The sequence below is a fragment of the Motacilla alba genome, chromosome 2 (assembly GCF_015832195.1).
Source record: "Motacilla alba alba isolate MOTALB_02 chromosome 2, Motacilla_alba_V1.0_pri, whole genome shotgun sequence".
NCBI classification, from domain to species: domain Eukaryota; kingdom Metazoa; phylum Chordata; class Aves; order Passeriformes; family Motacillidae; genus Motacilla; species Motacilla alba.
The window spans coordinates 63,873,375-63,901,010 of NC_052017.1; the positions used below are offsets into that span (position 1 = coordinate 63,873,375).

At 39.1% G+C, this 27,636-nt stretch overlaps 1 protein-coding gene across 2 annotated transcripts in view; it reads right to left on the reverse strand.

Annotated features, from left to right (window-relative positions):
* Positions 1–750: 750 nt before the first annotated feature.
* The window catches only part of NUP153 (nucleoporin 153), a 45,994-nt gene continuing 19,108 nt past the window's right edge, over positions 751–27,636 (reverse strand). The window contains exons 3-22 of one of the 2 annotated variants that reach the window (XM_038127040.1): positions 26,593–26,841; positions 25,133–25,272; positions 24,922–25,050; positions 23,028–23,144; positions 22,854–22,898; positions 22,703–22,756; positions 19,855–20,001; positions 19,072–19,124; positions 16,434–16,572; positions 14,693–14,830; positions 14,236–14,328; positions 13,921–14,011; positions 13,506–13,625; positions 11,284–11,898; positions 9,658–9,852; positions 8,302–9,144; positions 7,356–7,715; positions 5,454–5,726; positions 3,283–3,442; positions 753–2,821 (exon numbers count right to left, since the gene is read on the reverse strand). In XM_038127040.1, the coding sequence (XP_037982968.1) occupies positions 2,737–2,821; positions 3,283–3,442; positions 5,454–5,726; positions 7,356–7,715; positions 8,302–9,144; positions 9,658–9,852; positions 11,284–11,898; positions 13,506–13,625; positions 13,921–14,011; positions 14,236–14,328; positions 14,693–14,830; positions 16,434–16,572; positions 19,072–19,124; positions 19,855–20,001; positions 22,703–22,756; positions 22,854–22,898; positions 23,028–23,144; positions 24,922–25,050; positions 25,133–25,272; positions 26,593–26,841 (4,046 nt within the window). In that variant the 3' untranslated portion in view covers positions 753–2,736. Of the gene's footprint in view, positions 2,822–3,282; positions 3,443–5,453; positions 5,727–7,355; positions 7,716–8,301; positions 9,145–9,657; positions 9,853–11,283; positions 11,899–13,505; positions 13,626–13,920; positions 14,012–14,235; positions 14,329–14,692; positions 14,831–16,433; positions 16,573–19,071; positions 19,125–19,854; positions 20,002–22,702; positions 22,757–22,853; positions 22,899–23,027; positions 23,145–24,921; positions 25,051–25,132; positions 25,273–26,592; positions 26,842–27,636 lie in introns of both variants that reach the window. The other variant, XM_038127041.1, reaches the window with a different exon arrangement.

Consider the following 27,636-nt stretch of genomic DNA (forward strand, 5'->3'; position numbering starts at 1 on the left):
TACTTATTTTTGAAGTAAAGGGAAAAAAAAAGTTGTCTTGGCTAGAACACTGTTTTTAGAGCTCTTGCTTATTAATCACATTTTTTGAATACTCCCAGGGATGGTGATCCTATACTTACATGGACAGCCTCTTCCAGTGCTTGGCAGCCCTTTCCATTAATTTTTGTCCAGTCTAAACCTCCTGACACCAACTTGAAGCCATTTCCTTGTCCTACCACTTCTCACATGGGATGAGAGACCAACCTTGCCTTCCCCTCCCCGTGTTCTTTCAGGCAGTTGTAGAGAATAAGGTCACACCTGAGCCTCCTTTTCTCCAGGCTAAACACCCCAATTCCCTCAGCTGCTCCTGACAGGGCTTGTGCTGCATTCTTTCAAAGACTTAAGCACTGAGGTCAGGCATGGCAATCAGCCTGATGAAAGCTAAAGCTATCAGAACCAACTTAAAAGTCCTTTCTAGGGTAATTTTTGCCTATTCCCAACAAGAACTTTTATTCTCTTTACTGTAGTAGTGACCTAAAAACTAGGATTCAAAAGCAGAGGGATGGGGGAGGAAGGGAAAAGCAACACTGTTGGCTACAACTTTATTACTACCAATTCAGGTATAAGGAAAGGTATCTCTTACCCTGCAGAAAAACATTTTTCACCTTTTTCACAGCAGGTAAAGAAAACAATTACAATGCAAGAACACAGAGCCTGTCCATGGAAATACGTATACATTGTGCTGTTGGCTGGCTTTTAGTTTAAGCTGCGTCCCAGATATGGCTTGTTTCTGCTTGAAGGACAAGTGCTTGGCAGGTGATTTAGGGCTGAGGGGGAGAAAGTGGAAATCTGTGGCATTTTTCACATGTAGACAGCTGGAAACGGGTAATTGCATATAATCCTTTCATGGCTACAGTGGCATGATCTGACTGCCTGAATAGCAGTGAGAGTGTGTATGTGTGGTTTGAAAGTCGAGTTGCTGATCATTTTCTATTTCTAGAAACAGTGACTGGGGCCCTACACCTGAAAAGAGCAGTAGGTCTTTGTCCTCTTGTCATATCCAGCTTGTGCTTGAGAGGCACCTCACCTCGTACCAGCAGCACCAGCAGGAGCAGGGAACAGTGCTGGGATGCAGGGCAGAAGTGCCAGCCAAGGCCCCAGCAGTGCCTCTGAAGACATTTACACCATTGACAGTGCTGCAGGTCTCTGCCCTTCTAGCTGAGGGAAGAATTAATGTCTGAGTCAGAGACAGACTGCTGTCTCTGGTACAAATTCCGCTCTGGGTCCCCAGATGAACAAGCATTTCCTCTGATTTTACTAGAATAACGTCTGTTCTCCAAGAAGTTCCTGTAACTGCTACAGAAGCGCCCACCCCCTATTACTCATTTCCAGTCTTCAGTTAGAACAGTGGTGAATGTTTATAAGCATTGGGTTGGGTTTCTTTAATAGCACTACAAAAAAATTTACTGCAGTCAGCTGACACATCGATAAGCTGCTCCAAGCTTCAGCCTACAATAAAACTCTCCTTCCTAACAGGAGACTTCTAAATTTAAGATCCTCTAAAATCAATGTGAAAAAGCAGAGGTTGAAGAAAGCACGAGACATTGCTCAGATTGAGGGAACCACCTCCTACAGTTACAGCTGGGGATGCCTTTAGAGACAGTTAAAATTGCCAGGTAATATTTCGCAGTTTTTATTGATGGCATTTATCCCATGGTTTAACATGTTAATTATACTGTAATAAACATGGCTTTAATATTAAACTTTTCCTTATTATCCAAAGTCACCACAGTCCATTTCAGTAAATATAAAAATATATACTTAATACTTTGTACAATACTGGTTTTTGGTCCAAACAAAAATGGATCAGAAAAGCCAATAAACTTACTTTAAGAATTCCCAATTTTAAAGATTTTCTAAATGGATTTAGGCAACTTTGAATAATGGGATTTACATAAAATCTGAGACAATACTAAACAAAAATGGCTGTAACACACAAAATTAAAATTTCAATTTCACAGATTTGTTATGCCAAAAAAGTACATAGAGAAACAAAATCGTATTTACACATCTCATAATAAAATAACAAGGCGAGACAGGTGATAAAGGGCTGTAAGAATGAAAATATAGAAATAGCATATAATTAATAAATGAAGAACTACAGATCTAACAAGTCCTTAGCATGGATCATCCTGTAATCAGTCTTCCCCTATCAGAAAATTTTAGTGCACAATACACCCAAACTCACTCACTTCACACATACACCAGCACAAACTCAGCATAGAAATCATTCGTTATCAACATTCTCTACTCTATACAGCATCCCTCGCTGATATAATTACAATTTCGAGGCGTCAGTAAACGCGGATGAGCGCACGTAGTGGTGCGGATGAAGAGGTATCGACAAGCCATTCACTGTGCAGGCTCTACTCAGGGCTACAGCCAGACCATGCCGAGTCAGTGAAAGAAGTAACTTGAGACTTTTGCTTGAGAACAGCCTTGTTGCCAACTTTACTTGCTACCAAAAAAACGTAACGGGGAGAGGGGAGGGAAGGACAGGAAAGCTAAGTTTTATATTCCTTTAGGCAGATCTGACTTCCGACAAGCCAGCGTGAGGTACAATCCCAGTAACTGAACAATTCAGGGTAGTAGCTGAACATTTCAGGATAGTAGCTGAACAATTCAGTCAGGGTAGAAGCTGAACAATTCAGGATAGTAGCTGCTTCCAATGTTTTTGATGTTTTACCGATCAGGCGTTTACTTTCTACGTCTAATTGCAGTCTTTATCTTCCGACCAGCAACTGAAGATCCAGAGGCAGAGAAAACATTTTTCCCATTAGTCCTATTAAAAGAAATTAGTAGTTCAGAGTTTAGGACAGTGTAGCTGAAAATTCAGTAGCAGCACTGAGTAGATATTCCAGAACAACTGTTTCATAGTCTTGTCTCACTAGTTACCAGCTGGCAACAAGCAGCAAATGACGAACAGGAGGAAGAGAGTTCCAGAAATCAATTAAATCTCTCTTATTCAGAAGGTAAGCAGCAGCATAATGGCTGGATACGGGTTCTACCTTTCAAGAACAAGACAATCTCACATGTGTTGGTGTGTGACATTCCTGACAGCTAGGCTCCTTTACAGATAGCGGTGCTTAGTTAGCCAGTCAGGCTAATAAAAGGAAGGATGCCAAATTTAGTTTCAGACTCCAAGGTTCATCTGAACACCTCATGATTTAACAGCAGTAGAGGCTGAACACTGTCCACTGATATTACCCGAGGCTCAAGGGAAATTCTGATATGGTCTCTTACCCCAGTGTAAATGTTGGAGGCTGGTTGAACGAAAATCCTGAAGTGCCAGAAGGTGGTGCAGGAGCTGCTGATGCAGGAGGATTTGCACCAAAAGTGAATACTCCTGGGTTATTTGGAAAGCTGAAATTAGTACTATTACTTCCAAACTGGAATACAGAACCTGGGAAGATGGGGTGGAAGCAGAAGGAAGTAAGAAAGCTGCAATTTGAGTTCATCCTTTTCAGCAAAATCCTTATGTTCTTCCCCATTATGTTTAAAGATTATTCTTTTTACAGGTTGCTCAAGATGACAAAGTCGGGGGGTGCACCAGAAGTGTCAGATTACTGCAGGAACAGTTTACTGAATTCACAGAATGAATAGTTTGGAAGAGACCTTCAAGATCATTGGGTCCAACCCACACCTTAGCACCTCAACTAAACCATGGCACCGAGTGCCACATCCAGTCTTTTTTTAAACATATCCAGGGATGGTGACTCCACCACCTCCCCGGGCAGACCATTTCAGTCTTTATGACTCTTTCCGTGAAAAACTTTTTCCTAATATCCAACCTATATTTGTCTTGATGCATCTGGTTCTGTCAGTTGCTGCCTGTAGAAATAGACCAACCCCCACCTGACTACAGCCACCTTTCAGGGAGTTGTAGAGAGCAATAAGGTCACCTCTGAGTCTCCTTTTCTCCAGGCTAAACACCCCCAACTCCCTCAGTCGTTCCGCACAGGGCTTGTGTTCCAAGCCCCTCACCAGCCTCGTTGCCCTCCTCTGGACACACTCAAGTGTCTCAACATCCTTACTAACCTGAGGGGCCCAGAATTGGACAGAGGACTCAAGGTGTGGCCTCACCAGTGCCAAGTACAGGGGAAAAATGACCCCCCCCTGCTCCCGCTGGCCACACCATTCCTGACACAGGCCACAATGCTGTTGGCCTTCTTGGCCACCAGGGCACACTGCTGGCTATTGTTCAGCCAGCTGTTGACCAGCACTCCCAGGTTCCTTTCTGCCTGGGCACTGTCCAGCCACACCATCCCCAGCCTATAACCCTGCAGGGGGTTATTGGGGCCAAAATGCAGGACTTGGCACTTGGACTTATCCATCCATTCACACAGATGGAGGAATTTTTAAAGTAATACTGCTGGCACACTGATAATTAGTTGTTTGCTAGCTTCCGTGCCACCATTAAATTTATACCTGTGCATACTGAAGTTTATTAATCAAGTCTTAAAAAAGTAAATTTATATTCAGGTAAACTTTCCTGTGTTCATGCAATGGATCTGGGGACTTCCTTACCTTTAATGTGCCAGCAGTACCTTGTCTGAAAAACCCCAAACATTCCAACCTTTAGAGTAAACTAATAAGTAATACAGAAAATCCACTGAGAACTTTACCTTTAAAATGCTCTCTGATAAATGAAAGATCATCTGAGTAATGTGTTGTACACTAATCTGCTTGTACTAATCTACTGATTAGTTCAAAAATGTCAGCTACTTTTAATGGAGCTATTTTGTAAAACTTCTGAGAGGAAAAAAGGAGGCTTTTCCCTTTTAGTATTTGATGTGATATCAAATAGACATTCTGGCACTGGTTTTGTTTTTTAATTATTACTAGTATGGAACAGGTCTTCCTAAAGTTACAAGGTTTGTTATCTGCCCCTTTCCCATGACATTTTATACTTCATTAGTAAAAAGATCTTAATACAGTCTTAACCCATAAATGCTTTAAAAAAAACCCCAAAGAATTCTGACTGTATTTTATACAATAAAATGATTGATTTGATTCTGAAATAAAAAAATAGCAATTTTGCACTGTGTCTGCTCTTTTGTTTTTACACAATCTTACCAGTGATTATTCCATGGTTTTCAACAGTTCCTTTTAATAATTAGGTTTCTAAAGAAAATAAAGCTCAAAATTTAGTTGTAGAGTTGCGACCTCCACGTCTGCTAAATGTCTTGTGGAGAAGGCTTCCTGTGAAGCTGGATACCCACGGCACACTGTGTCTCCACAGTCAGGACTGGGACATAAATGACAACTCTATACCCATTATTTTTGTGGATAGCAATTCTTGTATTTAAATACACGCACAAGGCTGAAGTTGTCTTTCTCCATATAATTCATGGTGCACTTAATGAAAAATAAAATATATAATCTTTAAACGGAGGAGGACGGTCGGCACTCACCAGCACTGGGGGTACCAGAGCCAAAGGCTGGCTGAGGGGCTGCCTGCTGTCCGAACACAGAGGACTGAGTGCTGCTTGTCACCGAGCCGAAGGCAGAAGGAGCAGGCTGAGAGCCAGCAGAAAACAACGTTGTCGACAGTGATCCAAAACTTGGAGCGCTTTGCTGGCCGGAGCCTGGGCTGGGGCCAAACGCTGGTAACTGACTGGCACCAAAGGCTGGGCCAGCAGCAGGCGCTGGAGGCCCAGAGCCAAACAGAAACGAAGACGATGACCCTTGGGGGACAGAGAGGGATGTCAGTACGGACCCCTTCCCTCCCACCCTCAAGAATGAATCCAGAAACAAAAGGTTCTCAAGCCTCAGGTCTGCTGGCTGAATACTCATCTTAATTTCAAACTAATTGTATGAGTATATAAAACAGACACTACCTCAGCCTCAACAGGAATTGCATCTTTTGTTTTAAGCAACATGAGAAACACTGTGTTTATGAGAGTCAGACAAAACTAAATCTCAAATGCACTGGCTGCCTCTTCATGTTGTGCAGATAGATTCCTACAAACAGTGTGTTTTAATCTGCATTTACTAAATGCTGTTTCTACCACACGCATGGAATATTCATTCAAACTGGGTTTTTACCACATGCAAAATACAGCTCCTGATTTATCAGGACTAGGAGAACATGTATCTTTTCGTTTCAGCAGCTTCACCCCTCCCTCCCCTGTGTTAAGTGTTTACCATTATCAACTTCTGGAGGCCAAATCAACCTTGTAGTAATCTCAAATCTTGGTTTAGCAGAGTAATTATCTACCTATCATCAACAAAGAACCAGCCCAATGGCTGAGCTGCATGGCAGAAATAATGAAATGCACCTGAACAGTGACTCTGAAAGTCCATGGCAGATCTGCTATGCCAAAGGAGCATTTTAAACAGCATTACTAATGCTCATGCAACAGGAAATACCCTCTAATTGCACCACAACCTGGAATGGCTGACTTTCTTCCCAAGATGAGATACATGGTAAAACTTAGGTTTCTGAATTTGTGAAGATGTTTGAAATATGGTGTCATAAAAACAAAATTGTATCGAATGTAAGCAGTTTAAATTTATTTACTGGTTGCTGTCATTTAGAACTGTTTTCTCTGTTTCTGATCCACAAAGAAGTGTGCAAATTAAACCTTTGTGACTAAGTTAAGCTGTCATGATCAAACTAGATTAAGTCTTTCCCTTACAGAGTCAATCTTATTTCCAACACCCTGCATGGCTCATAGGAATACAGATAATTTGGTATATTTAGTCATGTATTTGTTCATGCAATTCAGGCAGTGGAGTAACACACATAAAACATGAAGAAACTCTATTTCTTACTGCTGCCTTCTCTAAGTTCCTAGAAAATTAACATGCACTGGCCATGCTCCTTAGTAGAAACCAACCCTTAAGAAGCATTAATTGCATGTTGAAGTACTCCCTTTATATCTACTTGTCAAGGAAGGACTTGGCAAAGCTTGACATTATTTCCAGGAATCCAGAGTTTTACGTATAGAAGCGCAAAAGCAGGAAAGTTGTAATTCATTGACTTGTAACTGTAAACACTGGACTAACAGTGACTGAAGAAAGAAATTATCATTCCCATGGTGAAAAGCTCCCGTACAAATTGAAATCCACTAAAGCTTTGTCCTTTACATAAAACAACTGTGGTGCCAGTTCATTCCTAAACTGTATTTTCCACACTGAAGAAAAATGAGCCCAAATGAACATTGCTGAATATATATCCTCAGTATCTTCCTCTACATCTATGCATTTAGCCTGCACATTTTCCAAAGCAAAATATTCATGAAACAGTATCTCCTTAGTCTACTACATAAAATCAAATGAGAAAATTAGAAGAGCAGCTATTTAAAACATACCTGTTGAATTTGATGTAGTTGTGGCTCCAAAAGTAAATCCTGAATTTGGTGCATTGGTACTACTCTCTCCTGAACGAAAGAGAAATGGAGTAAGAGTCGAGCCAGTGCTGGAAGATGTGGTTGCTGGTTTGTTCTCTTGAGAGAAGCCAAATGACTGAGATGCTGCAGATTCTGCAGGATTGCCAAAAACAGAGCTGGTCACAGTGTTGCTGGGCTGTCCAAACACAAAGGGAGTGGGAACTGGCTGAGGGTTTGAGGAAGAGAGGGTGCTGCCAAACACGCTGCTGCTGTTGGCTGAAGTGGTGGGTACCACTGTGCTGGAGGAACTGGAGCTCAAGAAGCTGAAGGATGCTCCTTGATCTGAAAGGACAAAACACAGTTACTGCTAAGTCACACAAATGGAGTTTAACAACAAAGAACTTTTCACACAGCAACCATCACTGAAAAACTTTAATCCTCCACTGCAAACTTTCAACGAATTAAAGGATACAAAACTGTGCATTATCTGTGAACTGATTTTTGCACCTTTATAGCAGTAGAAAAACTGAGGCACAGCTGCAAGTAGATGGAAAGAAGATATTCCCTCTCTTCTTCCCTTTCACTATAAAAAACAGCACTAGTATGAGGCCTCTATACTGCACCATATTACACCTTTTATCACCAACTGAGCTGCTACTACCGAGACAGTACAACTTTTGTGCTTACACAAGCAGCAATACAGGTTCATTAAGTTGCGGCAAATTTTTTTTTTTTTGTCTAAACATAGTACTAAAACTCACTGAAATCTACAAAAAAAATTGCCACATATTGCCTACACATCAACAACTAGAACTAAAGACAGGCTGCAGGTAGTGTATCAATCCCATAGATGTTGTCCAGTGCAGCCTCAGAGGTATTATTTCATAAACACAAGCAGAGAAGTGAAGGCAAAAGATGTTCTGTTTACCGCAAGTACTGGTTGGTGCCCCAAAGGCAAAAGGTGCTTTTGCCTGCTCATTTTCCTTTTCTGGTGGTTTACCAAAACTAAAATTGAATACAGGTTTTGCCGTGCTCTCCTCTTTGGTATGTTCAGCTGTCCCAGATGAAAAGATAGGCTGTGTCTTTAACTCTTCATTGTCAGCTTTCTTTCCAAATGCTAACGGACCAGCAGAAGTGACAGAGTCCTGCTTCTCTTCTGCCCTTCCCAAAACAAACTGTGAGGCAGGTGCAGACTCCACACTGCCGAAAGAAAAGCCTCCCTTCGTTGAAACAGTTTCATCTTTTTTCTCATCTGATTTCTTAAATGGCAAAGCAGGTGATGCTGCATCCTTTTCTGCCACAGTTCCAAAAGTGAAGCCACCGACTCCAGTTTTATTCTCATTAGTAGCTATGGAAGAAGTAGAACTTGTAGCAAAACCAAAACCTCCCAAAACTGGTTCCTCTTTTTTTTCCTGCTGCCCCAGACTTGTTGTTCCAAACTGAAATGTTGAAGGAGCAGGACTGCTTGTCGATGGAAGTCCAAAGGTAAAACTGTTACTTTTACTTTCTTTTTTGCTGTCTTCTGATTTAGAGTCTGAGGAAGAAACTCCAAATTTGAAGTTCCCTGAAGCAGTAGGAAACTTAAATCCTCCAGTCACAGTGGTGGACGATGCAGATTCGGATGCAATGCCGAACTTAAAGCTACTTTGTTCTCCAAATTTAAAATTTCCTGTGCTACTTAACGTTTGAGAAGATTCAGAGGACGATAACGGGACACCAAATGTAAATGATGGCATTGCAGCATTTGTAGACACAGTAGCTGTACCAAAACCTGCAGAAATAAGCCACAATGTCAAGTTTGCAATATATGATGTAATACATGCAGGCTTTAGCTACATGGCTGGGATTCTCATCTTGAGCTTTCCCAGAGTCAAAACTGTACAACAAAACACCCCCTGCACATGCAGACAAGTAAGGAAACTCCACACTTTCTCTCTACACATATCTTTTTGCCATGGTGCTCTTCTGTGCAGCACCTGGCTAGGAAAGGCACACTGCTGAGCTCTTTGAAAGACCATGGTTTTTGTCTAAACTCTAAATGAACAACACACATAAGGGCTTGAAACAAACAACTATGTCACTGACACAAGCTTTCCTCTGAAAAACGCAATCCTTATCTGGAAAATGGGTGTGGAAATGTATGCACACAATCTTATTTAAGCAACATTCCTAAACAACAAATGGACTGTTTTGCCATACTCAAAGGAAAAATCACTGTACTTAAAAAAAATTTTAAAAAGCAAAAAAGTTGCAGAATGCACATCCTTATTCTTCTCAGTATTACCTTTGAGCTCTGCTGTGGTGCCTGGCTTCGCACTTTGACAGGCTATGCATTTTGTGGCTTCTGCTTTGTTTTGGACCAAGCAGCTCTCACATTCCCAACTTCCTTCAGGCATCTTGAATTTGTCTAAATCCAGAAAACCTCCAGAAGAAGCAGAAAATGCAGAAACACTGCTACTGGTCACAGGCACTGAACTCCCTGAAAAAGAAGCAAGATAGTTAATCATCCTGCTTAAATCATACACAAACCTTTTAAGAAGGTTTGCTCACTAAATTGCAAAGCACACAAGTGGAACAGTAAAAAAACATCAAGCTACAAATTGATTTGAGTCAAACACAATCTGAGAATGTGAACACCTGGATCCTTCTTTATAATCTATATATGAATTTAAGAACAAACTGAACCAGTGATTTAAATGGCAACTGCAATTCATAAAATACAGCAACACAGCCGATTTCAGATGTAAATTACAGGTGCTGTATTGAACTAGAACTACTAAAAGAATTCCTGGTGACACCAGTTACCGGTAGTCAAACTTATCATCGCTCGAGTTAATGATCACTGTCAAGTGATGCAAGGGTGAGAATTCACTAGAATGATTCATCAGCAAGTCACAAGGACAGGACACATTCAAACTATATAGTAACAAAAGAAAAAAAGGAACTGAAAGCTTCCAAACCCACAACTCTGTGTCCACCACACAAGCTACACTGCCTTCAACAGCAGCAGAAACCTACTGCTGCTGAGGTGTGAAATCCAACACTTGCCCTCTGACTTATCTCCCCTGTAACGGAAAAGATGGCACTTGATGCTGCACCCCAAGAGCAAACTTGAGCTCCACAAGTGTCAGGAGTGAAGCAGACATCCCAAAGGAACAAAAGCATCACATAATTGCACTCTTCATCGACAATGAACCACTGAGGGTGGCATGCAAGAGAAAGACACAAGGCAATTTCTCAAATTCAAAGCAGTAACGTTTCCTAGACAGGAATGGCTCTTCTTTTCCACAGCTCATCCGGCGAATTTATGTCCTCCCATTTTACCTGCTTCACTCATCCCCTTGACAAACATATTGTAACTTTGCAATTTTGAACATATGGTTCTGTTTTAGCACAAGACAACTAGTTAAAAACTACACTGACTTGAAATCTGGCTTCATGCCTCTGCTCAATTCCACACAAATGCTGACTGGAGACATTTTAAGCCATGTTGTGCAAATACTGCTTCTACCTATGTTTTGAAAGAGGAAAATGAAACCCCAAGAAATTCAGTAGTTTTTAGCTCCTTGCAAGGAGCTCACATTTTTCCCCAACGAAAATGAGTCAAATGGTTTTAAGTTAATCAAGAATCCATTTTAGTCATCTTTCCTCACTAGCTGTAAAGCAGGGTATATTTGCTTCAATTCAGCTCTGCACGAACACATTTCACAATCAGTTCAACCCATGTGACAGACTGGAATCTGGGCTGAGACCTCTAAAGTGCCGGCAACCACTCATGCAGAGAGCCACTAATCCATCTTGCCTGGCATACAGCCATGCTGCTCAAAGTATTTTTTATATGCAACATATTTTATTCCTTAAAAAATGCTCATAGACTAAGACTGAAACAACAGAGAAGAAAAGAGCAAACCTGGTTTCTCAGACTGACAAGCTACACATTTGCTGTCTTCTGCCTTGTTTTGTAGAAGGCACGCTGAACAGTTCCAAGAGCCTTTCGGCTGTTTAAATTTGTCTCCAAACCCCAGAGTGACTGTTGTGCCAGTGCTGCCGGAGGTGGATGTCACTGTCACCGAGCTGTCCGTGACAACTGGCATTGTCAGAGCAGGCATCACTCCTGTTCCAGGCTTTGGTGTGTCACATGCTATGCATTTCGTAGCTTCAGGTTTGTTGTGGACCAGACAGGTATCACAATCCCACGTGTTGGGTGCCGGTTTAAATTTGTCTTCGAAGCCCAGTGTCGCCGCTGTGGGCACTGTTGTCTTGGAGGAGACACACGGACTCACACTGATCGTCTGCTTCGTACTCTCAACAGTGGACACTTTAGCAGCTTCACATGTTACACATTTGCCATCTGTGGTTTTGTTCTGCAGACACGGGTCATGTGTGTCAGACTGCCAAAACGAGGACGCTTGTTTAGAGGCGTCTTTACCTGCAGAAAAACTACTTATTGCAGGCCTTGTATAGACTACTGTGCTCGTAACAGGCTGTGCAGATGAACAGGAGGGTGCTTTCCCAGACATAAAGCCTAGTTTAAAAAAAAGAAAAAGGAGAGCTCTTACTGATGAAGCTGTACCTTGGCTACATGGAAGTTACTTATAATAGTAGACAGCACAAATCTAAACCTAGTGCCAATGGTTACAAGTATACATTCCATCTAACTGCAAGAGGAAGTCCATGGAAATCTTATCTAAAGGGATGAAATTTCATATCCTGAGCTGGGACATAACAGAACGCTTATTTAAAGCTTGATTTAACTCTTCACTTCCAAGAAAGTTTTAAATACAAATTTCATTTGTATCTGCCACTACACTGGTAGATACAAGGATAAACAAACAGTACTGAAAGCTGATGATCTGTCACTGACTGGAAAGACTCCAATTTCATTTTAAGACACCATGCCCAATCAAATCAAATTTCTAAAGCTATTTCTACCATAGTACATGACTCACATTTACTTAGTAGCTGTACAGCAGTATACTTGGAGCAGCAATCCACACAGTATTACCCCACAAATACTGAGTAATAATTAAGCAATAAAAATTAAGACAAACACACCATTTTTTTTTTCCTATAAACTTGGTTCAAAATGCACTGGGCACAGGGCAACTATTTAAAAGTGCAAACTTTTCAGAAAAGAAGAACCACCAATATGGAAACACTAAGGAAAATGCTATAGCAACACATCTTAAATATCAGCACAGTTTAAGTGTATAGCTAAAATAAAGACTTTCTCTTTTTATTGTTATATTATTGTTGCTTTGGGATTGTTTTTTCATATTAGAATTGGAATCTTTGAACAGTGTGGATTTAGAACCTGATTCTGTTAAACTGCTAAAGAAAGCTAATGCCACTTCACCCACAGGTCTTTCCTTAGACAAAACACACAGTGTATTTTCTCGCACTTGGCTCTTTGCAATATAAAAATAGGCACTGCCTTAAGTTGTACATAGATTTTGTAATAAGAAGTCCTGCTGTATCTCAAAGCTTATGGGAAAGATAAAGTTCAATTAAGTCCTTTTTCCTAAAACAAAAAAGCATAGTCTACACACATTTTACTCATATACACATTTTACTCAACAGTTGAAAACTATCACAATGACTTGAAAACCTTTTTTTTAAAGTGAGACAGTCCCCTGCTACTTAAAATTGACATCTGAACCCATAGTAACTGTCAACATTTAGGGTCAAAAGAGATGCAACTTCTAAAACACCTTTAGGAATGAAATTATCTTCATCATTCTTAATTTCTGGAGATGGTGAAGGTGAGAGAGGAATGTTTGAAATGCATTTTAAAAACATTTCCTTTCCAATGACATACATTTTATTTATTTAAACAAAACACAGATTCTTTGACTAATTCTTTTTATATTTAAATTACAACCTAACATGTAAAGGAGAAGCAACTCATCCAGTTTGGAGCTGCAGTTTTCTTGTCAGCAATGAACACCCCTTATAACAGAAGGGGGCATGAAGCATAACAGATGTAGCATTTAAGTCTGTATTTACTGCCTTAACTGTGACAAATTGTCTGGGGGTTTTTTGGTTGCTGTTGTGATGGGCTTGTTAAAAATCAATGCACCTATATTCAAGAATATTCTCTGCAAAATATTTTTAAAGAATTCATTATCTCACCAGGGCTTTTTAGAATGTCTAACACACTTCCTTGCTTTAAGAACTTAGCAGGTTTGCAGAACCCATCATATTCTTCTTCTTCTTCCTTCTTATTGCTGGTGCTGTTTACAGTGGCACTACCTTTAAAAATAAAACAAAACCCACCTTTTACAAAGAAATCCACTTAGAATACATTCATGTTTGCTATAAACAAGAATTTCCATGTTTCATTCTTCTTAAATAAGATTCTTCAAAATTTAACCTTACTCACAAGAGTTTATAGTTATAATCTGGCTAAAAGCAGACCCTGTCACTGAAAACACACTTTGCCTGGAATTTCTAACAAGATTAGAAATGACAGATTAACTTTTTAACATACAAAAAAAAAAAGAAGAGAATTAACACTGTATGTTTGAAATGCTAAAATTTTCGTTACCTGGACTAAGGATGGATGTCACTGGTGTATCAGTGGATCCAGAAAGCTCTGATGACTTTACGACAGGAACACTAAATGTAAACTTAATTTGCTATAAAAAAAGAGAGGGTTTTTTTAGATGTTAAGTTTAATCAAGTTTCACATACAAATAATAATCTGAAATCCAGTCTTCAAACTTTTGGTGGGTGCTGGGTGAAAAATTACAAATCAGAAATCCATACATTTGTTTGCCACCTTACCAGGGTCAATTCTGCTTTACTGTTCCACAGTATTCTACTAAAGCCTTGAGAAAATGTTGGGATTTATTTTACTTACAGACAAGGGAGGTAGCACTTCCACCTCGGTAGATTTCACAATTGGAGATGAAAATACAAACGTAGGACTGCCAACATTACTTGTTGGTTGTACCTGCATTTTCAAAAGAATAAAGTTTGTATCTAAGAGAAAAAAATCCCAGTGAAAGAACAGCAGCTACCTGAATTCACTATCTAACAGATATTCTGCAGTGAAGCTGGGGAATCTGATGTTTGATATTTCTGATCCACAGCTAAGAGTTATAAGAGAAAGCATGCAAGTGAGTGTATAAGCTAGAAGAAGCCATATCAAAATATGTCATCCTCCCCACCCCCCAATCTGAATAAAACCCTGTTTAATTCAACAGGTTATAAACTCAGTTTGCTTAGTTTCATGAGCACCACAGAAAAAGTTAACATTTGGCAAGGGGGATGTATTCACCCTGAAAAAGTATTCACAGTATACAGCAAAGATTTACCTTGTTCATCACTGCTTTTGAAACAATGCTGGGTGATGAGGAGACAGCACTACTGGCAGGGAAACTGAAGCTGAATGTCGGCAGCGATGCAGTACTGATGGGCAGGGGTACTTCAGGTAGCTCTTCCTGCTCCATCTCCTAGGTGCAAATTTTAGTTTTTGTTAGCTTAATTTCTTCTTTAAAGAAGCTGCAAAATCTAATTTTTTACTTTCTTTAGAATAGTTTTAGATTTCAGTCTTTCTCTTTCTTTAAAAAGTTGTAAATTTTCGGTTTTATTTTTCACGAGACCTACTACCATCTTACCCTGTCCGCCCATTAACAAAGTTAAATGTAACACAGAGATCTGTAGACAAAGCAGGTTTTCCAAAGGAATCCTAACCTCCCACATAAGTCTGCCATGTCATTTTTATTTATGGCAGGCAAGTTTCTATGCGATACTATATCCACAACCTGTCCAGTAAGAGTACTGAAAGTAAGCTCAAAATTGTTACCTGAGCAGAAGACAGAGGGGCGCAGATAAGATTTATTTTTGGTTTTCTCCATTAGTTAATAAAGATCTAGAATGACATAACCATTCTGGGATTCTATTATTCCCTTATCTCTTTAATTAAGAGCACAACTCCATGGCAAGTAAGAAAGTGTTCCTCTTGCAAAATTAGGTAGGACAGCTGACAAAGTCTCTGAAGTCGCTTGAACTTGGAAAAACATAGTATTTTAAGAAGGATGTGTGTTCCTTTGAGTACCAAAACCCCCAAACCAAACCAAAGCACAGAAAGTCAAAAATGAAATTGTGATGAGCGACATACAGGATCATACTCTGGTAAATCTAGTCAGTATCATGTATCAGGATGCCAATTTAAAATTCAGAAATCAGTGTACCTTAAAAGCTTCTGCTCTTACCCTTGCCTTTTAAACCCTTTGGTTACCAAGATTAGATTGGTTAGAGTTTAAATGGGAATAGTCAGGATTTGGACGTAGTACCAATGTCTACTCAGAAGTGACTAAGCAGAGATGCACTTTGCTACTACAGACATTTCATGTACCCCACAGATTATATATTTCAGAGATCTGCTCTGAAGAGTCTATCACACCTTGATATTGAGACCATTTCTGTTACATTCTCCAGCATTTACTACTTCTTCATTTTGCATCAGCCAAAAGACCAAGTTAACCTCTTTAGATTTAAGATCTAGTAGTAGGCCACTTATGTAACACTCAGGCAGAAAAATAATCCTTGGGATAACAGTGACTACCACTGCATTAAATGGAGTTTCCCCATTAAAACAAGGAAAAAAAGCCCTTCACAATGACTTTGCAAGTGCCAAAAATTGTGAATGATCATTAGCAAACATGCAAAACACTGTCTTCTGCTTCAGGCTCTTGGCTCATACCTTTCTAAATGATTTACATATAAAAAACAAAATAAACCCACCTTTTTTAAAATACTTGGCACTTCATTCTTTTCTAAAAACTCTACAAACCTCTTATCAAATTTATTCATTTAACAACTAATAAGAAACTTTATAGCGTGAAGAATATCCAAGATAATACAATGGAAGATTTTAAAAATATAAAACCAAAGTTGAAGCATTTATACAGATAACTAAACTGGAGCCTGCTCTGAAATCCACAGCCAAACACCCACAAAACTGAAATGGCAATATTGTAAATTACTTCGGGGCAATGAAGCTGTTTATCTCAGTAATCACAGAAGAGATCAATTAACCTGAGAGACCCTTACCAGTTGTTGTTTTTGTCCAGGTCTTGGTGCACAGTATCGCTCCCTTTCCCTTCTCATCTTGCCACAGGCACTATCCATCCTTCCTCCTAAAGACAGACCGTTGGATGCAGGAGTATCAAGCTTGGGGTAGCTCGAATTGCTGGAACAGAATAAAAATACATAAGTTGGGGAAGGGGATTAAAAAGAAAGAAAAAAAAAAAAGGAGAAAAACCCCAATATTTATCAAGTAATTGTTTCAATTAATCCTAGAACTGTCCTTTAATTTCTATTAATCCTAGAACTGTTGTGTGCTAATGAGAATCAGAAAAAAACATCCCATAAGTTCCTAAATGCTGGTAAATAGCTGGTGCTCTAAACAGCAAAAGATGAATAAGAGCAGCAATGAGAATAACATACATAAAAAACAGTCACAACATCCATAAATGAATGATGACTATGCCAGAAGACCTGAAATAGAAGAACTGATTTAGATTGTTATTTTCTAATGTTTGCTTTTAATAGTCCAGACAGTGGAAATTTTGACTGCCAGTTCTCTGACTGTGTGATGAGCATGTATCTCTGAAAGGACATAAAAGAATAACTAAAAATATACGGGCAGGGGGCGGGCATGTGTGTGCGCACAGGAAATGCCGCCAACAGCTCTTATGGAATTGAGAGGCTTAAACCTGTGTGGCAAGAAAATATGACAGAAGCTTCTTAAGTAGCTCTGGCTTTCCTGAGGCCATCAGAAGAAGCAGCAGAGGTGTTTGGGTGTGCCAACATTCCAGAAGTCTATTTAGACATGAATACAGATCCCTTTTGTAAGGCATACAAAGGCATTTCTCTGTTGATTACAAAAGCCTGGATCTAAATCAGAAAGACTCCCTAATCTAAGTGGGAAGGGAAAACAAAAACCAAAAGAAAAACCTCAAAACAAACAAATGTGCACCTTCCCACACACACAACACCCCCCCCCACAACAACAAACCAAACCCACATCCCAAAAGAGAAGTGAACTAAGGAATAATGACAATAAAAAGCAGCATGGCATTATGATCCTTGAAAAAAATTACCATATCAAGCTTATCCTGCAGCCAGTCAGTCATTACAAAAGTACATTGGATGACACTGGAAGATACCAAGTTTCTAGAGGACTGAGGAAAAGAGTTGGTCTAAATCTCTCAGATAGTTGCAAACATCTGTTCAGCACTGTAACCACTGAGAGGAAACCAGATCCTTAAGGCCATATGCTCAACTCTTCCCTAATCCAAAGTGACAATCAATTTGAATTATGAAATAAAATCTCATGTCAAAATAAACCTTTATTCAGACAATTACAGCAAGTCTATGATAGTCCATATTCCTCTTTTCTGTTAACACTTGTCAGCTTTTAAGGGGCAAAGACAGTTCTGTCTTCAAGCAAGTCAGTCCAATCTACAATTCTGACACTGGTTTAAAAACTAAACAGCCTTTGTTAGGCTGAACAGAGATGTACCAAAGTAAAAAGGAGGTTAGTTGCATGAAGAGACTCAGGCCCTTATTAGTTTGTATTCCTACTCCACAATATGACAATCAATAGAGACTGGCTTTATAAAAGAGTTAAAATAAAAGGAGCATCTAGTCTAAAGTCAAAAGTAGAAACACAGCAGTAAAACTTGCGAAACAAATCAAAAGCAGGATCAGTTTCCTGGATCTCCCTTCTACATGTATTAAGGAACTGCACCAAAGAAAACTTAGAACTGTTTGAATACCCACAATTAAAACCTAACAGCACTTCTGCCAAAACCAAAGATGGCTCCTGTAAAGTCAAACTACTAGACTGTAAAACAAAGGGTCGGCTTTGGGGTTTTTTGTAAGCCAAAGAATGCCCAAGGCAATGTAAGAATTGCTTGGAAGATGAACACAGAGCCAACACATTAGCAGAATCCCTAATACCGTTCTTTGAAAGGTTTGAATCCTCAAAAAAAGGGTATCTTCCGAACACACAGCGCCTTAATTCACCCAAAAGATTAGTTCCCCAGAAGGGAGAGTCATCAATATTATCTCAAGTCATTCTATGCCAAGCAAGCAGCATAATGCAAGACAATGTCCTCAAGAAGAAATACAATTATGAACTCTCCCGGATTTTTTTTTTCAGAGACAAGCTGGCATTTGTCTTCAGATGACTCTAAACGGTTTCTGTTTTTCATGGAAACTCACAGAGCAGACAGTGCCTTTGTCATGTAACAACACTAAAAAACAATCTTCCTCTAGCTTTTTGTATGAATAAATAAATAAATAAATAAATAGATAAAACCTAAAATGAACAAAACCCAAAAAAACCAAAAACAACACCACAAAAAACCCCCAAAAAATAATTACCATTGAACTGTAAAACATTTCACATTATAAAGAATTTTTTAGAAACAAATTCCTCGGAAAAAAGCCTTCAGACTCCAAGTAATTATTTAATTACCTTAAACTAATAGCTGCTCCCCTAATGAACACCAAGTTGCACAAGTAGTTAAACACTCTCATGACACCAACTATTACACTTTTTCTATTCCTTGTACTGAGAACCGTTCCTACCCCTCAAAAAGAAGGCAAGCATGCAGACTGTACTGACAAAGGAGAGGGGCTTTCTTCTTTCAAGCATTTTAAATGAATAGATTTGTCATACCTTTCAGATGATTTTACAGCCTTTTCTGCAGGAAAACTCTCTTCCATCATGTCCTGCAAAACAAGTTTTATTTATTTCAAGATTTATCTGAATATATTTATAAACAAAACACAAAGAGAAGACAACCAAAAACATATTTTGTGCTGTTTTGGTTATTTTATTTATACCACTAAATACACCTCATCTGCTTAAGCTTGTTCCCTAACTACCCTGACTATTCACCTAATCTCCAGCCCATATATTTATACCTGGTCATTTTTACATTCAGATACTGAAACCACGGGTGCCTTTTTTTCTGAAAGAGATACCAGTATTGTTTTAAGGAAAGTTTATCAAGGACTCCATCAACACCAAAGTGATCAGAATGGGTAATTAAAAAAGCAATCTGAATTGGTAATTGCTAGAAATCTCACTTGGAGACCACAGTTCACCTAAAACATTTTATACGCAACATCAGCACGTTCCACCACCTTTCTCAACAGCAGCATATGTAAAGGAAATTTGTGTTTCTGTATTTTAATATTCTTTAACTGCGAAAACCCTGGCCCAGCAGCATACCACCACATTCTGAAAATAAGAACCAGCCACTCAGTATGCCAAAGATACAATTATATTCATAAAACCTCTCAATATCTCTTTCACAATGCTTCCCACTGTCTTTTCTTAATGCTTACCTCGAGTATACTATTGGTGCTCTTGCAAAAAAGAGCACCTTAGTAGACTGGTTAGACACATTCCAATTTTGCAAGAAGCAGGCAGATTAGGACATGAAAATTTGCTTACTTGGTGGTCTGTATCTACCCTTTGGTGAATTTTTCTGGAATTAGTAGCTGATTTCAGAGATGGTTTAAAATACGTGATCCGACTCCCTGTCAGGGAGATTGGCTTTGGTGTCACAAGTTTCTGGACAGGAGGATGTTGCGAATCCACCTTTGAAAGGGAAGCAGCAATCAATTTATCCTTGCACCCACCTGACTTACCACAGCATTGACTGATGATAAAAGTTACAGAACTACAAACCTCCCACCAGTCTCAGCACCCAGTGAAAACTATGTGGAAGTGTTGAAAATATTTAGCTTGCAGAAGGAAATCACCAGAAAATCAGTTATAAAATCCAAAAAGCTACAGGAATAGTCAAAGTCTGACGGAATCCTGTGTCAAACTCTGGCAGTTACTTCACAGACAAAATAAACTATATTCCTAAAAGCAAAATAACTCATGTTACAATAATATGCTCCCATCCTTTCCCCTCCTCTGCCCTCACCGTGATTTTTTTTTTACTGACTTAATCCATTAATTTAATACTGAAACTCTTCAGCAGAGTTAAACCAGGTTCCGGGTTTCTTTTTTTCCTACTTTTTTTTCCTTTGAAGTTACACTTAAATAAAAAAAAAAATTGTGAAATGTTTTTAAAGAAGTCTCATTAATGCATGTTCCAATGCTTTAGATTTGCATTTGATGCTCTTAAAAGCACTGGTCTGACTTTTCTTGTGAAAGCTTTTTTACAGACAAAGGCAAATTGCTAAACAGAAAGCACTATATAATCTGCAAAACTGGCTTAACTGAACAGAGAAAGAAGAAGACCCAAAAAGGCCCCATGATATATCAAATCATCTGTAGCCTTGGTGATAAGAAGAGTGAGACTTAGGATGTACCTACTATTTAAATTAGTATCAACAGATGGTTGTGCCCCAACCCAGGTGCAGAACTGCATGACCTTCACATGAGCTCACTTCTTCTAGAGCTTGTCCTGGTCCTTCGGGATGGCATCCCACACATGTGTCAAGTGCACCGCTCAGTTCAGTGTCACCTGCAAACTTGCCCGAGGGTGCACTCAGTCCCACGGTCTTAATGATGACGATCTGGCATTTGGATTTGTTAAACTTCATCCCACTGATGACTGCCCAATGCTCCACTCTACCTCTCTGCAAGGACTCTTGTCTCTCAAGAGAGTCAGCAGCACCTCCCTGTTTCATACCATCAGCAAACCTGCTAAGGGCCATTCAATTCGTGCCTCCAGATCACCGAGAGGTATTTTGAACAGCACTGGCCCCAGAACTGATCCTGAGGAACACCACTGGTGACTGGTCACCAGCCAGATGTAGACAAATTCACTGCAACCTTTTGCGTCCTATTGTTCAACCAGCTCATCCCAGAGCTGGAAAACTTGCCCAGAAGGATGCAAGAGGGACAGTACCAAAAGCCACACATAAATCCAGGAAACTACATCTGCTACCTTATCTTCACATGCCAGGCACATGATATTACTGCAAAAGGGTATCAAACTAGAGAAACAGGTATGTACAACAAGAAAAAAAAAAAGGAACACAGTTACATGTTCAATACACTAAGAATTATTCGGTCTAGTGTAGATCCTCAAAATAAGAAGAATACCACAAAAAAAAAGAACCACCTGAACAACTTCTGCCTGACTATCCAAGTGTCCTGTCAACCATTTATTCGCTTTAGTAGGAAAACACAGAACCCTCTTCTGGGCACATACAATCCTGTCCTCTCTTTTCATCAAGGGCTACCTTTTCTCTCTGCCAAATTTTATGAATTCTAGCATTATGAGCAGATAATTTCTCCATTTTTATCCAGTGACAGCTGTATGCAACATTCACTTTCTGACCAATGCCAGGGTCTATGCTGCAAATCTGGTAGATCTTTTTAAATGCCTCATCACAGCTGTGGTTCTGCATTTTAAAGCAGAATCCATATCAGCTTTGTTTTCAATTATTATCAGCTTTGTATTCAATTATTATAATATTTAAGAGGTGGTAAAAAACTTACATGCTCTACTTGTCAACATTCTTGTAATTCATCATATGGCCAAAGACAGTACAGAAAATCTGAGATGTTTATAAACTCCTTAGTGGCTGCAGAATTAATTATACTTCTAACCAAGCCAACAGCATAGAAACTTTTAAAAACATTCTGTTCACTTCCTCATTATAACAGCAAATTAAAAGCTTGCATTGAAGAAGAACCATTTTTGTTCCTTTGGCTGCCGGAGCTATAAGTGACCTTTTGTGGTTTCACAATTTAATAAATATAATACTCCAACATTTTTTAAACAAAACCAAGGAAATAATGATTTACCACGGAAACAATTCTGTGCTACTTACAAATAGGAATTTAGGAGCATAAATTTACAAAAGTAACGAAATTTAATGACTGTCCAATTTTCTCCTTGCCTTTGAGCAGTAATAAAAAATTGAAGCATTTATTTTTGCTTAAAATAAACATGAAAATCTTCTCAAGATCTGAACAATCAATCAATATTTTTCTATTTCTTGTTATTTCCGTAAGAGAAAGCTTTCCTGAAACAAGAATGTTGTCATGCAACTTAACCCCAAGCTGCAGGCAAAGATAAAACCACTTTGTGTGTTCTAGAGACATTGTTCTTGATAGATCAGCACACCACCATAAAAAGATAATGAGTAATCTTCACAGTCTTTCATCTAGTGTGGATTGAAAAGACACTTTTAGCAATTTCCACATAGCCAAGGCAGCTGGACCTCACACTGAATTCATGTGTGTGCTGTCACTGAATTTTGTGACATTTCTTTTAAGACCTGTAAAGCAGAGAAAGTCACCTATCACAGCTTAACATGTTACTGGTTCTTACCTGGTTTTGTCTGGATTGGAAGCTAGTCACATTCAGCACACTCCTGTCCACAGGCTAACAGGGGAAAAAAGGGCCAAAATTAAAGGATGTTTTATTTCCCTACAAGAGGGTTCCATCCAACAAAAACACAGGGGGCTTGTGATCAACTTACAGAAGACAGAGGACTAGAAACAGAAGATGGAATCCTTTTAGCATCCTGTTGAAAAAAAACAGGTGCAATAAATTGAAGCAGACATGACATCAAGGAACATCTTCATCCTATACTAGCACATTTGCTATGTTTTTAAAACACATGGCATAAAATGTTAAAAGGAGCGCCCCTTACCGCCAAAGGGCTTGACATCTTCTCCAATGTCTGCAAGATGCGCCGTGCTGTGGAACTTGTCACACCATAGGATTGCACGTTTGCTTGTTTAGCTTTCATTTGTCTTTTTATCGGTGGCTGAAAAATTAGCATTGCCTATGTTACGATGGTGGATTCTGAGTTACACACGTGTGTATTTCATGCCCTACGGCTACGCTGGTGATACAACCAATACTCTCATTAGGACAGAGAAAAATGCACTCACTGACCATTCAAGGCATGAAGAAGAAAAATACACTCCACTGACTATACAGAAGTTTAAGTGGGGCCCCGCATATCTTGCACATGGGATAAAGCAACATAAGAAATCCTTAAATGTAAAAGGTCATAAAATGAAGTTGTTGGGCTCATAGGGTCTCTGAAGCAGTGATTAGGCAAACAGAAATTAAGCAAAAGCTTGTGCTGTAGAAAGTACTTTCAGTAACAAAACAGATCTTGGAGTTTCATGATGGCATAAGCATGGCATCTTAAGCCAGAGTATACAATCATCATCATGAATTTCTAGTTCTACTTCTCTCGCTTCCTCCCTTCCCCTAAGACTGCAGATCTTTTCACTCTGTTTAGAAAGATAAAGATCTGATTTGAACTGTAACAGATCTAAAATAATACACTGAAAAAGTCAATGTTGTACCATATGACTGAAAATAATTTAAAAAAACCTCAGTGTGACCACTTTTTAAAATAACTATGTTACACCTCTTATGTAACCATGTCATGCTTCCCACACGACTACGTGAAGACAGGAAGCAGATCACACAACACACAGAACACGCAAGTGAGACTCGCTGTACGCAGCAACAAACAAGCTTGTCTCTCCTTTAAAAGCCTAATATTTACTTCCTCTTTTCAACATAATCCACAATTTTTGTAAAAAATAAAAATAGCTGACCAAAGAGGACTTCTAGCTTACAGAAATTTTAAATGTTCTCAAGTTTGACTCAACACCAAGTCAGGAAAACCCATAAGGTTCAAGATTTCCCTGAATCCGGAAATTGAGTACCCTTGTTCCATGGTAGAAACAGACCACCAAAATAGGTCCAGCAAACTTATCTTCAGTTCCTTAAAGTTCCTTTTGACTTTTTAGTTTTTTAACAAAGGGCATTCTTATTTAAACAAATTAGAACCAAATCAGATTTTACGGACTTGCTTTTAGATTCAACTCTAGTTACTGAGAGCAATCAGGATTTTTAATTTGCTGGTTCATTTTAGACCACAAAGAACACTTGGGGACAAGCAGCTCTTCTCAGGAGCCATCTGAATGACAGTAAAATAAAGAGCATCTTTTTGTTTATCATGATATGTAGCATGTAGGACTGCATGCCTCCCTCTCAGTAACAGAACTGCAAAGGATGAGCAAATTTGCCTTTTATTAACTACTAAATGCTAAACTAAATTAAAAAATGCACAGTATGTTCATAGTTTAAGTGCTTGTGTAAGATCTACAGGCAAGTATCAGGGAGGTAACTTTTGCTGCTATTAACAAAGTTTTTAAAGTTATGCCAACACTATAATTATTCACATGCTATTTTACTATAATACAGTCAGAAGCAGATGATGGCAGAAAATGGAAATTTCTGGAAGACATAACAGAGGAAACCCCTAATACAAGAAACCGCCCAAGAAACTCCCTAATACAAGAAACTATGATGCTACTGTCATTCTCGTGCTTTATAATAAGCATTTCTACATAAAGTGTTACACAAGAATTGAAACAGAAATTGTAGGCTGAGTGGGCAAGATAGGAACTGTTGCCACATTTTTCAAGTTAAGTTCCCAGCTCAGAGCTTTTTTGGCGGAGCTCCCCCTTCTGTATTTCAGTTATGTTTTCCCTCACACTGCACTACTGTTATCATACCTGGTAAGCAGAAATCTGCACTTTTGTCGGTCTCGCTGCTGCAGCTGCACCACCATAAGAGGTCTTTCCTGGGTAAAATGGAGAATCCCCAAGCTGTCTTGTCTTAAAGACAGAAGTGTTTCCAAGTGACTACAGAAAAGTATTATGGTAAGTGGTTAGTAAAATGGCTACACATTCAACTTACCGAAAACTAATACTGTGCAGTACTTACAGGAGAGGGTGATCCAAAAGCAGACAAATTGAATGCAGGTTTTTTAGAGCTAGATGCAGGATGCTGTGAGAGGGAATGAGATCTTTCAGCCTCTGGGGACCAGAGCAGTGGTGCCGAAGTATTTTTTGAAACGGTGATATCTGCCAAAATGACAAATGCCATATGTAAATGCCTTGTGTACATAGAGAAATTTAGTATTAAACATCACACAAACTCCAGAGCTCTCTACAAAAACATCTCACAAAATGAAAAGGTCCCTTAACACTGACTTCTCAGGCACTCTAACCTTCAAAGCTCTTCAAACAGAATAATTTCACATATGGTATGAAACCCAAGTACCAACTACAAACCTAAAATCTGTTCACAGAACTACAAATACATGACCCTTCAGTATTTTCAATATTGATCCAATACCAATCTTTCATAAGCATTCACAAGTTAACAGCACATTTCCAATACAACACAATTTTATTTTTTCTTATTTCATGGTAAAATAAAGGAACTGCATAAACACTGGTGCATCTCTAATGATACAAAGTTTTTCCTATGTTGGTAGAGGGTTGGAAACCAGCACAGGACAGAACTGACCAGGTCTTAAACCTGAAAAATTACCCAAAGGCTGAATTAACACAGTTAACCACCTATTTTCTGTATGCCTTATAGAGATGCACCAGAAAGTTCGAGCAAACTCAGATTATATTGCTACACCCTGGCAACACCTACTCTGAATTGTCAAACTATGGTCTCCAGAGAACTGTCTGAGCACACCTCCATCCCCATTTATATAGGGAACTAGAATAATTTGCAAACTTGCTGTTTTGCTCTTTCTCAGCGAGACACCTAGGTCTAGGTCACATTCTACATAAATACAATGTCTTGGGGTGTTTTTACTTAAAAATGGTGTACCTTCTTTACTGAATTTGGCAAAAAACAAGGAAGTATTGACAAATTACGCCCTCTACCAAGAACAGGAAAAAAAAAAAAAAAAAGCAGCCCAAACTTGTTCAGTCAAAATAGTTGCTTTATTGACTCCTGGTAAAAAAAAAAAAAAAATCGAGACTATCTTGTGCTTTTATTTTTCAACCATATTTACTCATATTTAGCCAGCTGTGAGATATTCTGAGTCAATCCTCCTTCTAGGCAACCAACCCAGCTATCAAGTTACAGAAAGTCATCTTCATCTCCTATTATGCCCATTCAAGATTTACAGATAATCAAGCTAAAATTGTATTTATCAGCACTGACTCTTTAGAATATAACAGACTCATAAATGTATTCCAAGCATGGTTATATTTAAAAGGTGACAGGATTACATACTTTTAAAATACTAAAAATTAAATTTAATTCTAACATCTAGAGCTGACATTCTCCTACTTTATTTGCTAAGGCAAGGTGGAGTATTAAAGAATATAAAGTACTTCATGTTATCAGACAAATCGAATAGGGAACATAGAAATTACCTTTATCAGATGCTCTAGAGGAGAAGCCACTGGTTGTTGAGATGTTATCATCATCATGCTGAGAGGTAGAATCTTTTATTTCCTTTACGAGGGACAGCCCAGGACTGCCAATGCCAAGTGTGGAAGATGTGGAGGGCTGACAGTGCGGGACTGCAGAATCCAACACGGTGCAGTTCAAATGGCTCCGGTGAAGGGAGGGCCTTGTTAACACATCCGAGAAGTTCAGTGCAGACCTGCTCGTGGATGGCTCTAAACAAGAACAGTGAGACAATCAGCTTCCCTACAGACAAGCTCACAGAAGCCAAAACCTGTTTTCTATCAACAGCCACGCTTATTGCCAAGTTCTATGCACAAAAATAGAGAAGCCGAATTTAACTTCCTCACCCAGATAGGGTTTCATCTGTCTGATTACAACAGCAACACTGCTTGCAAGCATTAATGTTGCATTACGAAGTACTTAAGGATGGGATTTTTCTGAATTTCATCAAAATCTGACCCTGCACTCAAGCGCTTAAACTGTGTCTTTCGCTAAATCAAACATCTATAAATTCCTTCTCCTCCAGATAATGCTTACAATAAGCTTTCCAAAATTTGAGATTACATGACAAGTTATGGACAACTCTGCGGTTTTTATCTTTTTTCTTGTAAAAAAATGGTGTCAGTCTGAATATGTAACATAAAAATACCTATTTGCAAAGATTTTCAGAGGTTTACTTGTTCTGGTGTCATCATCCTCCCTTCCAAATTCTACCATATCAGGTTACGCTACAGGCAAATTATTTCCTATCCATTAGTTTTTGACATTTTGGCACAAAGGACAAGTAAGCAACGTAGCCTCAGTTGTAAGACAGGCGTTTTTTCCTCATGAAAAGGGTCTGTAAACACTGCCAGTGTCCTGCAAGAGGTAGTCTCACAGCTCCAGCTTGCCACATGAACAGAATAGCAATTAATGGCCATCTTGTCTGATATCCATATGCCTACAGTCCCTCCCACGATTTTTGAGACACTATCATCCTGACATTTCTGCTGAAGCTTAAACTAGCT